Source organism: Oncorhynchus mykiss, chromosome 18, assembly GCF_057628025.1.
Source record: "Oncorhynchus mykiss isolate SJ-2025 chromosome 18, ASM5762802v1, whole genome shotgun sequence".
NCBI classification, from domain to species: Eukaryota; Metazoa; Chordata; class Actinopteri; order Salmoniformes; family Salmonidae; genus Oncorhynchus; species Oncorhynchus mykiss.
The window spans coordinates 13,112,274-13,126,379 of record NC_143039.1 but is presented as its reverse complement, the minus strand read 5'-3'; the positions used below and the strand labels follow the sequence as shown (position 1 = coordinate 13,126,379).

At 41.4% G+C, this 14,106-nt stretch overlaps 1 protein-coding gene across 1 annotated transcript; it reads right to left on the bottom strand.

The window, feature by feature from the left end:
- Positions 1-1,749: 1,749 nt before the first annotated feature.
- Positions 1,750-12,360, bottom strand: LOC149975399 (uncharacterized). The gene is made up of 4 exons (XM_036981874.2): positions 12,263-12,360; positions 11,071-11,319; positions 6,139-6,387; positions 1,750-5,505 (listed from the first exon to the last, which is right to left on the bottom strand). The coding sequence occupies exons 1-4, from the start codon at positions 12,270-12,272 to the stop codon at positions 4,001-4,003; spliced, it is 2,013 nt and encodes a 670-aa protein (XP_036837769.2). The 5' UTR covers positions 12,273-12,360; the 3' UTR covers positions 1,750-4,000.
- Between the last annotated feature and the right edge of the window lie 1,746 nt (positions 12,361-14,106).

Below are 14,106 nucleotides of genomic sequence, written 5' to 3'. Positions count from 1 at the left end.
AGAAGGCTAGACGAACCTAATGTGTGCTCGCATACTCCCTTAAAAGACCTTCGCTTGAAAAATGAGAAAAAGTGGCAGTAGCACTGTTTGTCCATTTTGAGACGCCATAGAACCCTTTCTCTGTTCACAAATTATAATTGGATTTTAAGGTTTGTATGAATGTTCTGCTTCATAAAATGTTTGTCATCACAAATCAACTGCATTATACTTAAACACTTTAACCAGTAAAATGTTTTTTTTGCTATAGCCTTTATCAATGAGTATTCTGTAATCTTAGCGACTGTTCAAGAAAGAATAAAAACAACATTGTAAGCGTATATAAACCCAAAGTTATTTGTTTGCAAGTAATAAAAACGTACATCTAGACGACTGCTGCCAAGAGTCGCACACCTCTGTGAGTAACTTCAGTGTGTCGAGTACTGAAAAAGGCTCTATCGCCACTTCCTCAAAATGGATAACTCAAATCTGTCATTAATGTTGAGTGCTGTTGATCAATGAAGGGGCTTAAACTTCGACTACCGACTTAAGCAGAAGACTTGCAAGGAAAAAATAAAAGTATGTACATGCTAGGCCTATTAATTTAGACAAAGGTGATTTTACCACTGTAATCAGATCAACATTATGTTATGGTCATTGAATTGATTAGCCCACTAACCACGTGTTAAATGTGTAGTGTAGCCTAGACGGTAGGACTATGAATTGGGCAGCGATAGGCTATTTGTTAATAGGTAAATTATGTTCTGGCCCGCAGACTAGCTACAAGCCCAGCAACAAATTGACTGGAGGCCAAGCCTAGTTGCCAACCTCCATTCTATATTGTAAATTCAATCTTCACCTTCACCATCATCATCATCAGAGAATTCAAACGTGTGGACATAGTGCTAAACTTGAAGGACTCATTGTCTATGTGAATTGAAATGTTGTTCCCCACCAGTGCCCACAGAAGAGGAAACAACGATACAATGTAGTCTAACATCTCTCTCAAACAGCACAGATGTGATTCACTGTATAAGCACTGGTCCTCTTACATGTTAATTCCAGGTTGCATATTACAATATTTAAGGGCATATCAGAAGGTCTGCTCTGTCCATAACAGTCACACCAAGCATAGGGTTGGTTGGTATAAGATTGAAATGGGTAAATAATGTACCCATGAAAACCCTATGAAATAGCTCCCCAATACCATCTGATGTATATATTTAATGTATTACATGACTGGTGACCACAGCCCTTCCAACAATACATTTAAATCATGTTTTACTGTGATTGTTTCACCCTGCTGAATGTTTTCAATGTATTCCATTTAAAATGTGTCTCCCAGTGCAGCTTTACTTCCAGGCTATTATGACACATCTGGCAGTTTTGTTTCTAGGTCTAGTACAATGGAAAACATGTTTTTTGGTCACTACCATTCCACAAAAATACCATGCTATATTTTTTTCATTGTACTACAATCGTACATTTTAGTACAGTTCTTCACATCGGAGTACTGCTGCCTGTCCATTGCCTCTCTTGACCATGTCGGCCGGGCCGGGCACAACTCACAAAGATCAAGACGCGCTCTCCACTTCCCTCTGGTAGTCATTTAGCCTGATAACACATCACATCACATCCACATCACATAGCAGCCTGTACACCTAATCATTAGCGAGCTGACATGCTATATTGCACTAACAACAGCAGCTGCAAAGTCCCTGTCCCTCTGGCCAGGGTAATCAAGTGGTAATGTTGTGTATTGTATATACAGTATTTCACTTCAAACAGTTTATTTTATTTAAGAGAAAAAAGTGGTTGCCCAGCATATATTCATGTACAAACATTTTTCATTATATTTGTGTCATTTAGCAGATGTTCTTATCCAGAGCGACTTACAGGACAAATAAGGGTTAATTGCCTTGCTCAAGGGCACAATGACAGATTATTCACGTAGTCGGCTCTGGATTCAAACCAGCGACCTTTCAGTTACTGGCCCAACACTCTTAACCGCTGGCTCCCTGCCAGATCAATTAACTTCAACACAGTTATTCAAATACATTCATCATCAATGACTACAATAATGAATCTAGTATTAAGATACAGTTTAATAAACACAAGTATTCGATTCATAGCCTGTTTATCATTAAATAAAAGTTGTTTAGTAATGTAAAATAATCTACCCAAACGAATGCTGAAAACTGATCATCAGACCATCTTTATCTGATATACACTGAGTGTCCAAAACATTAGGAACACCTTCCTAATATTGAGTTGCACCCCCTTTGTCCTCAGAACACAGGGATGCTGGCCCATGTGGACTCCAATGCTTCCTACAATTGTGTCAAGTTGGCTGGGAGTGGATCTACTCTGAATAGCTCGTTCCATCTCCTCCCACAGATGCACAATTACAGTGAATTCAGTGTAATGTTATTGGAACCATTCCTGGACAAGCCTTGTGGGAGGGATAAACTGCTGCCATGAAGGGATGCACCTGATTGCCAATGATGTTTAGGTATCCTGTAGCATTCAAACATTGCTCAACTTTTATCAAGGGGCCCTGAAAACACACCCTAACCAACACACCACCAGCCTGCAATGCTGACACACGGAGTGGATGCATGCAGTGGTGTAAAGTACTTAAGTGGTTATTTAAATCACTTTTACTTAAGTTTTGGTGTATCTGTAATTAACTATTTATATTTTTTTAAATTTTTACTTTTATTTCACCAAATTCCCCCGCCCAAATTTGACTTTTTACTCCATATATTTTCCCAGACACCCAAAAGTACTAGTTACATTTTATATGATTACCAGGACAGAAAATTGTCAAATTCCCACACTTATCAAGATATCATCCCTACTGCCTCTGATCTGGCAGACTCACTAGTTCGCTAAAAACCTCTTAAGGATTGTACCCTTTTTTTTCTTTACATTTCCACCTAAAATGACATACCCAAATCTAACTGCCTGTAGCTCAGCACCTGAAGCAAAGACATGCATATTATTTATCTTTTGAAATGAAACAATTTGAAGTGTGTGGAAATGTGAAATTCATGTAGGAGAATAACACATTAGATCTGGTAAAAATCATACAAACAAAAACTTTTTTTCATTAACTTTGAAATGCAAGAAAGGCCATACTTTCAGAAAGGAGTCTAGGTGTAATTTAGATTTTGGCTACCAGATGGCAGCAGTGTGTGAAAAGTTTGACTGATCCAGTGAAGAATTACATTACTGGACTGTATCAAGTCTGCCAGGAGTTTCCCCAAATGTCCTGAATTGGTCAATTGATACATTTAAGTACAAAACTATAGAGAACATACAAAAACTCTATGGTAATAAAACATTTAAGTTTACACACTGCCAGGAATTTTATACATGATGGATCATTAGCTTATTCACTAACTTTCACACATCTAGATGGCCAGGCGGGGTGGGTGTGGAGCCAGAGACAACAGGGGTTCAAAAATGTAGAACCCAGTTCCTACATTTAACATAAAAATAGATTTTATCAAACGAAACTATGCTACATTTTATCTCTGGGACCCTAAGGATGACAAATCAACTGGTTTGAATGTATCAAACCAGTTGCAGTGATAAGTTGTTGTTTTACCCTTTACTCAAACACTAGCATGGTATTTTTTCACTGTAATAGCTACTGTTAATTCGACACTGAAGTTTGCTTAAATTTTTGTTAATCTTTCTGCCCATATAAAAGACATGTCTATGTCCCAGAAAGTTAGCTGTTGAATACAATGTCATTATAGTCACATTAGCAACTGTCCTGTTTTAGGAGGTTAGAGGTTATTCATTTAAGGAATTTGAAATGATTCATACTTTTAGTTTTGATACTTAAGTATATTTAAAACCAAATACTTTTACTCAAGTGGTATTCTACTTGGTGACTTTCACTTTTACTTGAGTTACTCTTGACATATTAAGAGCAGAAGTCAGGTTCCTCTCCTGTGTGTCTCTGATGACCTTTTAGCTCAGCTGTTGTTTTAAAACAGTTTCTAGAGTCAGATCAGCGGTGAAGAATAACTCCTGTATGTATACGTTCATGCGTTTTTAAGTTGCACAGTAGAGAGAAACTCTTTCCACAGTCAGAGCAGGAGTAAGGCTTCTCTCCTGTATGTACACGTTCATGTGTTTTTAAGTTGCACAGTAGAGAGAAACTCTTTCCACAGTCAGAGCAGGAGTAAGGCTTCTCTCCTGTGTGTGTTCTCTGATGAACTTTTAGCTGACCTGATGTTGTGAAGCATTTTACACAATCAGAGCAGGAGTAAGGCTTCACTCTTGTATGTATACGTCCATGTCTTTTTAAGAGAATCAGTTGAGAGAAACTTTTTCCACAGTCAGAGCAGGAGTAAGGCTTCTCTCCTGTGTGTGTTCTCTGGTGAACTTTTAGCTCAGCTGATGTTGTGAAGCATTTTAAACAGTCAGAGCAGGAGAAAGGCTTCACTCCTGTATGTATAAGTTCATGGCTTTTTAAGGGGCCCAGTTGAGAGAAACTCTTTCCACAGTCAGAGCAAGAGTAAGGCTTCTCTCCTGTGTGTATACGTTCATGTTGTTTTAAAGTGCCCAGTTGAGAGAAACTCTTTCCACAGTCAGAGCAGGAGTAAGGCTTCTCTCCTGTGTGTGTTCTCTGGTGAACTTTTAGGTCAGTTGATGTTGTGAAGCATTTTACACAGTGAGAGCAGGAGAAAGGCTTCACTCCTGTATGTATACGTTCATGTGTTTTTAAGTTAAACAATAGAGAGAAACTCTTTCCACAGTCAGAGCAGGAGTAAGGTTTCTCTCCTGTGTGTGTTCTCTGATGAACTTCTAGCTGACCTGATGTTGTGAAGCAATTTCCACAGTCAGAGCAGGAGTAAGGCTTCTCTCCTGTGTGTATAAGTTTGTGTCTTTTTAAGGGGCCAAGTTGAGAGAAAGTCTTTCCACAGTCAGAGCAAGAGTAAGGCTTCTCTCCTGAGTGTGTTCTCTGATGAATTTTTAGCTCAGCTGATGTTGTGAAGCATTTTAAACAGTCAGAGCAGGAGTAAGGCTTCACTCCTGTATGTATACGTTCATGTCTTTTTAAGGGGCCAAGTTGAGAGAAAATCTTTCCACAGTCAGAGCAGGAGTAAGGCTTCTCTCCTGTGTGTGTTCTCTGGTGAACTTTTAGCTCAGCTGATGTTGTGAAGAATTTTACACATTCAGAGCAGGAGTAAGGCTTCAGTCCTGTATGTCTACGTGTATGTGTTTTTAAGAAGTCCATTCGAGAAAAACTCTTCCCACAGTCAGAGCAGGAGTAAGGCTTCACTCCATTGTGCACACTCTGATGAACTGTCAGATTCCTTGATGTTGTGAATCTCTTCCCACAGTCAGTACAGGAATACGGATTCTCTCCTGTGTGTATTTTTAGGTGTATTTTTAGCTTTGATAGAATTGGGAAAGTCTCCTCACAATGTGGGCAGTGGTGAGACCTCTTAGCTCTGTGATCTTCCTGCTGTTGTTCTCTGGATGTAGAGAATGTCTCAACATGTTCTCCTGTGTGAACAACATCAGAAGAACCAATCAGTTGGAGTGATATACATGTCAATCAAATGTATATTATGAATCCCTTTTTACATCATCAGTTGTCACAAAGTGCTTTATAGAAACCCAGCCTAAAACCCCTAAAGAGCAAGCAATGCAGATGTAGATGTAGAAGCATAGTGGTCTGGAAAAACTCCCTAGAAAGCAGGAACCTTGGAAGAACCAGGCTCAAAGGGGTGGCCGGTCCTCTTCTGGCTGTACCGGGTGACACATGTATTCATATCAGTAGGCTGTACAATACAGGGGAATAAAACTATTCTAAAAGTGGGTAAGAGTTGAAAGCTAAAAAGGGGCGTGTCATCCTCCACTCACTATAACAAGGGTTAGTAACTACACAGACTAATTTCATAGAACTTTAAAACACTGGCAGTTTGTCTACTTCACTTCTTTAGTCTCCTCTCTGATCACTCCAGATAGCCCGGTGAATAAAACAAATGCTGGAAATACTGGTGTCAAATCATGCAAGTGTCATTAGCATGAAATAACATCTACCTTCTCATTGAAACAGTTCTACTGCAACATTTCATGCACAGCGGGAAGTTGGAATGAATAACACAAACTTAGTTAGATACAACCTGCTCTTACCATGAGAAACAGATGTCCCAATCTTCTCCTCCTCTTCTTCACCTTTAATGTTGACATTCAGCTCCAGTGTTCGACTGCAGTCTTCCAGCTTCACTGATGCCATCTCTGGATCCTGCAGAGAAAACTGGGCTCCACTGTCACAATCAGGACCCAGTGACTGTAGGTTTGGACTCAGTGTGGAAGGAGAGAGGCAGGCTGGGTTTGTCGTCACTGTTGAATTTACCGGCTTCAGACTTAATTCTAGTCGTCCTGTAGTAACAATGGACAACAGACAAAAAAAAGTTAGTCTATATTATTATTTCTTCTTGATCAATTATCTAATTCAGTGCTTGACTTGGACTGAAATAGGTTCCGGTACTGTTTATATTTAGATGCAGGAGCTCCACAATACTGTTGAGCTAATATTCTAGAAGAGCAACATGAGCTCAAGCAGTATAAATTTGAGGTGCCGATAATCAACTCCTGTCCATCTCATTTCAATAGATGAGGTAGCTAAGCATTGACAACAAAACATGAATTCATTCACATTAGACAAAGTACCTGCTTTAAAATGAGCTACGCTACACAACGTAAGTGAACTTAATCAAAAGCAGATGTCCCAAATTCCCAAATGCATAAATGACAAAAACATTTAGGACAAGGTTAGTTTGTTTTAACCTTGTTTTCACTGTATTTCACATCAAAAACCAATTGTATTTCATGTTCACACCATAGTAACATTTACAGATAAATATAGAAGTCTGTTGACGCAGACAGAGTGGGTCCAGCCATGTTACCAGCTTGGTAATTTCACACAAAACCAATAACATGCAAAAAAAAACTCAGAAATGTCAACTAAATAGATTTTTTAATTCAAATGACCTTGAAGAAATGATGTACATCCATTCAGACAAACCCAAAGATTCTAGCTGTGACTTTTAAAATAGTTCATCACGTTCACTTGGAATGACACAAAGAAATAACCAACCTTAACCAAAAGTGAAAATCCTTTAATGGATGTTACCTAACATGGCATGACATGTTCTTTTGATATTAGATAGCACGTTTAAACTATTACATACCTTTAGTAACAAATAGAAACGGACACAAGGTTATCTTTTTAACATCACATTTCTGGCGATTTCTTTACTCTGAATATTCTGGATTATTGCTACAAGAACTTCCGTGATGCATTCAAATCTGACCATGAATCAATTTTGTTGTTCCCAGCCTATAGACAGAAACTAAAACAGGAAACATCCGTGCTCAGGTCAATACAACACTGGTCTGGCCAATCAGATTGCTTCTATCATGTGGACTGGGATATGTTCCGGATAGCCTCAGACAACATTAATGTATCCGCTGACTCAGTAAGCGAGTTTATTAGCAAGTGCATTGGAGATGTCGTACCCGCTGTGACGATTAAAACCTTCCCTAACCAGAAACCGTGGATTAATGGCAGCATTGGCATAAAACTGAAAGCGCGAACCACCGCTTTTAATCATGGCAAGGCGACCGGAAACATGACCGAATACAAACAGTGCAGCTATTACCTCCACAAGGAAATCAAACAACAAAAGCGTCAGTATAGAGAAAAAGTTGAGTCACAATTCAAACACGAGACGTATGTGGCAGGGTCTACAGTCAATCACGGATTACGAAAAGAAAACCAGCCCTGTCGCGGACGTCTTGCTCCCAGACAAACTAAACAACCTCTTTGTTCGCTTTGAGGACAATACAGTGCAACTGACACGGCCTGTTACCAAACCTGTGGGCTCTCCTCCGTGGCCAATGTGAGTAAAACATTTAAACGTGTTAACCCTCGCAAGGCTGCCGGTCCAGTCGGCATCCATCAGAGCATGCGCAGACCAGCTGGCTGGTGTGTTTACGGACATATTCAACCAATCCCTATCCCAGTCTGTTGTCCCCACATTCTTCAAGATGTTCACCATTGTTCCTGTTCCCAAGAAAGCCTAGGTAACTGAACTAAATGACTATTGCCCCATTGCACTCACTTCTGTCATCATGAAGTGCTTTGAGAGACGAGTCAAGGATCCTATCACCTCCACCCTACCTGATACCCTAGACCCACTCCAATTTGCTTACCGCCCCAATAGGTCCACAGACGATGCAATCGCCATCACACTACACACTGACTGTCCTAACCCATCTGGACAAGAGGAATACCTATGTAAGAATGCTGTTCATTGACTACAGCTCAGCATTTAACATCATAGTACCCTCCAAACTCATTAAGCTCGAGACCCTGGATCTCAACCCCGCCCTGTGCAACTGGGTCCTGGACTTTCTGACGGGCCGCCCCCAGGTGGTGAAGGTAGGGTAGAAAACAACATCTCCACCCCGCTGATCCTCAACACTGGGGCCCCACAAGGGTGCGTTCTCAGCCCTCTCCTGTACTCCCTGCTCACCCATGACTGCGTGGCCATGCATGCTTCCAACTCAATCATCAAGTTTGCAGACGACACTACAGTGGTAGGCCTGATTACCAACAATGATGAGACGGCCTATAGGGAGGAAGTGAGGGCCCTCGGAGTGTGGTGTCAGGAAAACAACCTCTCACTCAACGTCAACAAAACAAAGGAGATGATCATGAACTACAGGAAACAGCTGTTATGAACAGAGTGGACCAAGTTTTGTAGACTTTACCCTTTGCAAAAAAAATATACACTGCTCAAAAAATAAAGGGAACACTTAAACAACACAATGTAACTCCAAGTCAATCACACTTCTATGAAATCAAACTGTCCACTTAGGAAGCAACACTGATTGACAATACATTTCACAAGCTGTTGTGCAAATGGAATAGACAACAGGTGGAAATTATAGGCAATTAGCAAGATACCCCCAATAAAGGAGTGGTTCTGCAGGTGGTGACCACAGACCACTTCTCAGTTCCTATGCTTCCTGGCTGATGTTTTGGATGCTGGTGGTGCTTTTGAAAGCTGGTGGTGCTTTCACTCTAGTGGTAGCATGAGACGGAGTCTACAACCCACACAAGTGGCTCAGGTAGTGCAGCTCATCCAGGATGGCACATCAATGCAAGCTGTGGCAAGAAGGTTTGCTGTGTCTGTCAGCGTAGTGTCCAGAGCATGGAGGCGCTACCAGGAGACAGGCCAGTACATCAGGAGATGTGGAGGAGGCCGTAGGAGGGCAATAACCCAGCAGCAGGACCGCTACCTCCGCCTTTGTGCAAGGAGGAGCAGGAGGAGCACTGCCAGAGCCCTGCAAAATGACCTCCAGCAGGCCACAAATGTGCATGTGTCTGCTCAAACGGTCAGAAACAGACTCCATGAGGGTGGTATGAGGGCCCGACATGAACAGGTGGGGGTTGTGCTTACAGCCCAAAACCGTGCAGGACGTTTTTCATTTGCCAGAGAACACCAAGATTGGCAAATTCGCCACTGGTGCCCTGTGCTCTTCACAGATGAAAGCAGGTTCACACTGAGCACGTGACAGACGTGACAGTCTGGAGACGCCGTGGAGAACGTTCTGCTGCCTGCAACATCCTCCAGCATGACCGGTTTGGCGGTGGGTCAGTCATGGTGTGGGGTGGCATTTCTTTGGGGGGCCACACAGCCCTCCATGTGCTCGCCAGAGGTAGCCTGACTGCCATTAGGTACCGAGATGAGATCCTCAGACCCCTTGTGAGACCATATGCTGGTGCGGTTGGCCCTGGGTTCCTCCTAATGCAGGACAATGCTAGACCTCATGTGGCTGGAGTGTGTCAGCAGTTCCTGCAAGAGGAAGGCATTGATGCTATGGACTGGCCCGCCCGTTCCCCAGACCTGAATCCAATTGAGCACATCTGGGACATCATGTCTCGCTCCATCCACCAACGCCACGTTACACCACAGACTGTCCAGGAGTTGGCGGATGCTTTAGTCCAGGTCTGGGAGGAGATCCCTCAGGAGACCATCCACCACCTCATCAGGAGCATGCCCAGGCATTGTAGGGAGGTCATACAGGCACGTGGAGGCCACACACACTACTGAGCCTCATTTTGACTTGTTTTAAGGACATTACATCAAAGTTGGATCAGCCTGTAGTGTGGTTTTCCACTTTAATTTTGAGTGTTACTCCAAATCCAGACCTCCATGGGTTGATAAATTTGATTTCCATTGATAATTTTTGTGTGATTTTGTTGTCAGCACATTCAACTATGTAAAGAAAAAAAGTATTTAATAAGAATATTTATTTTTCATACAAATCACTGGAAAACAGGTTGTAAAGCAAATGGACCCTGCTGAAAAGAAAATACTATTCTCTCTGTGTTACCAAGTTATCTTTCAAATAGGCCTATTGAGAGAACAGAATTGTTTTACAAAGTAAAGCAAGTTAGGGATAAGCTTTGGGTCGGTGAGTGAGTGAAACTGGAAAGCTTGTTTAGGACTCATATTGTACCATGTGTTTCTCCTCACACCTGGCCTAGACTATTGATGGATTCAAGACAAGGTTGTTTTTATTGAACTCGGATTCTAAGTTTGTCAGTGTCAAAGTAGCCTGTCATTTGTGAGGTATTAAAAAACATTGTGTGAAAATCTCCTGTCATCTAAAATGATGTATAATTGCGTGAAATCTGTTTATAAAAATGCCAACTTCTGCAAGTGTCTCCACATCACTGCTCTATGCCAGTACACACACTTGGATAGACAGAACCTGCTCTATGCCAGTACACACACTTGGATAGACAGAACCTGCTCTATGCCAGTACACACACTTGGATAGACAGAACCTGCTCTATGCCAGTACACACACTTGGATAGACAGAACCTGCTCTATGCCAGTACACACACTTGGATAGACAGAACCTGCTCTATGCCAGTACACACACTTGGATAGACAGAACCTGCTCTATGCCAGTACACACACTTGGATAGACAGAACCTGCTCTATGCCAGTACACACACTTGGATAGACAGAACCTGCTCTTACCATGACTAACAGATTCCCCAATCTCCTCCTCCTCTTCTTCATCTTTAATGTTGACATTCAGCTCCAGTGTTTGACTGCAGTCTTCCAGCTTCACTGATGCCATCTCTGGATCCTGCAGTGTAAACTGGGCTCCACTGTCACAATCAGGACCCAGTGACTGTAGGTTTGGATTCAGTGTGGAAGGAGAGAGGCAGGCTGGGTTTGTCCTCACTGTTGATGTTACCGGCCTCAGACTTAATCTGAGTCGGTCTGTAGTAATAAAGAGAAACAGACACTTAGGTTAGTCTTGACAGTTCTGGCACTTTCTTAATTCTCTAAAAATATGGTTTATATTTAGGTTCGGGAGCTCCACAATACTGTTGAGCTAATATTCTATAAGAGTAACAGGAGCTCAAACAGTAGAAATTTGAGGTGCCGGTACTCAGCTCCGGTGAGCTCCTGTCCAAGTCAAGCACTGATCTCATTTCAATAGATCTGGTTGCTAAGCATTGACAACAAAACATGAATTAGTTCACATTAGACAAAGTATACACTTTATATTAGGCTACACAACTCTAAATGCACTTAATCTATAGTAGATTTCCTGAATTCACATAAATGCATAAATTACTCAAAAACATTTAGTACAAGGTTGTAGTATGTTTTAGGCAGCACTATGTACTATTTTCCTGAATAACCTGGTCTTCACTGTATTATTTCAATCAAAAACCAATATTATTTCCGTTCACACCATAGTAACATTTATAGATAGACAGAAACAACAGAATGTCTCTGAATATTAGTACACATGTAGAAAACTGATTACATTAATAATTTAGCGCAACCGTAAAATGGTCCCTCTCTGCTGTAACCTCACTGCCTGCACTGAAGAGCGTTGATGCAGACCGAGTGGGATCCGCCATTTTACCAGCTCGTGAATTTTATACAAAACCAAAAACGACATGTAAAACGAACCCAGAAAGCTACAACAAATTGATCGTTAATGAAATGACCTTAACGAAATGATATACATCCACTCAAACTAACCCACAGTCTCGAACTGTGACTTGTAAAAACCTCATCACGTTATCTCACGCGGTTTGACACAAAAATAACACATAAAACCTTTATCAAACGTGATCATACCTTGACGTACTTGTTACCTAGCATGTTATGACATGTTCTTTCGATATTATAACGTGCTATTACATACCAATAATCATATATTTGAAACGGACACAGAAGTAGTTCTCGACTGCACAATTCTGACGTTTCCTTTATTGTGAAGAATGATGTGCGCCTGCGCGGAACTTCCTGTTCCCCCACTACCAGTTTCTAAACCCAGACACGTAACAACGCGAGACTTCAGAGAACGCTTTTGAAGCAGACCAAGCCTGGGTTTGACAAGGCAATGAGAGAAGTAAACAATTCTGATACTTTTGCAGCGGCTAATGGGGATCCTAATAAATACCAAAAATATTCCGTCGGCACACACTTGAAACATGCCCATTCTTTTATCAATGTCATAACTGCAGTGGCTTATTCTATTATTCTATTATAATTCTATTAATGTCTAGTATACTTTTACAACCTTTGCTTTGAGTAGTTACTTTGATAAGCTGGATAACCTGGGGGTGGATTGTCTCAGCATGATATAGACCCCAATGTTTGCAAACACAGAAAGGGATCTATTGATATAGTTTATTGGGGGGTGTGGGAGGGTTTTTTGGGGGAAGGGGAGGGTGTGGTAGGAGTTAATAGGGATTTCTTGTTTTATTTTCTTAGTACAGAATTAGACAGACCTGCACCTTAAAGGTTTGTTTGTGGACCTCCATGATACCATAGGAGGTCTGTATCAACGGACTTCAGTGCAGGTAGTGCCTCATCAGAGAGAGAACATTTCAGTTGCTCTACAGTTCTGAAGCTGAATGTAATGATTATCAGTTCTTTACATGTGTACTAATATTCAGACACATTCAGTTGTTTCTATATTTATCTATAATTCAGGGTTTTCACACGGGGCTTAAAGTAAATAAATATTAGTGCCTGAAAAAGTCCTTGAATTTGACTTGCCACTGTACGACCCCTGTGAGGTTTTCTGTCTATGCTCTGTAACCCACTACTATATCACGTAAGATTGAATTGTTTGAACAGCAGTTGTCTGTGTCTGTGTGTGTGTGTGTGTGTGTGTGTGTGTGTGTCAAGGACCGAGCAACATGCGGAGACTGCTGCATGTTGCAAAACTGTAGATAACAGCCCGGCAGATGCTTTGTCCTTGTGTTTGTTTGTGACAATATTGAGCACATGGTGTGACTTGCTGTATCTTACAAAGTTGTGGTTAATCAGGTATAGGGAGGGGTGGTCATCATGAGGAGGTTTAACTGAGATGGAAAAATACTGAACAACACAATAGCAGGAACTGAGCAACTGTTATAACTAGGCTGCGATACCAGAACAGTAAGGATCTATACATCGACGGACTAGTCTGAGCAAGTCTAAAACCACGCTCAGCCTCTACTGTGATAGGCCAACAGACGGGTTGGAACTGTTTATCACAGTATAAGAACAACTGTTAGCGTACATCCTGTCAGTTCTCTGTTTGCCCTGCCAGGTGGGACAGAGAGCCCGTATGTACGAAAATGCATTTACTGCTTGAATTCAATTAAAGATAATTAATGACAGATTCTGACTTTTATTCTTCCTGATACCGGATTCGAAAAACGCAACTCTAACATGGTGACCCGACGTGATCCGGTTAAAGGCCCCCGCTGGACATTGGTGTGCCAGCCGATTGCCAATACTGTCGTCGGACGGTGTTTCTCACAAAAAGACCGGTCTACTAAAAAGGTAAGCAGATACCTATTGTAATAACTGAAATTCTGCATATTGGCATTATCCAAATGTATTTTGTGAGAATACCTGTCTGACGTAAGTAACCAAATTATAACAAATGTACATTGATAAAAACAAGTCACTGGAGATCCGCAGTGGTAAATGCAATGTTGACTGGCCACATATTCTATGACATAACGAACTAATGTAATGTACTAGGTGAGA

Coding starts and splice junctions, on each gene's coding strand:
- LOC149975399 (XM_036981874.2), bottom strand. Junction 6,388..11,070: donor TGGGGAATCTGTTAGTCATG/GTAAGAGCAGGT, acceptor TTGTTACTACAG/GACGACTAGAATTAAGTCTG. Junction 5,506..6,138: donor TGGGACATCTGTTTCTCATG/GTAAGAGCAGGT, acceptor TTGTTCACACAG/GAGAACATGTTGAGACATTC.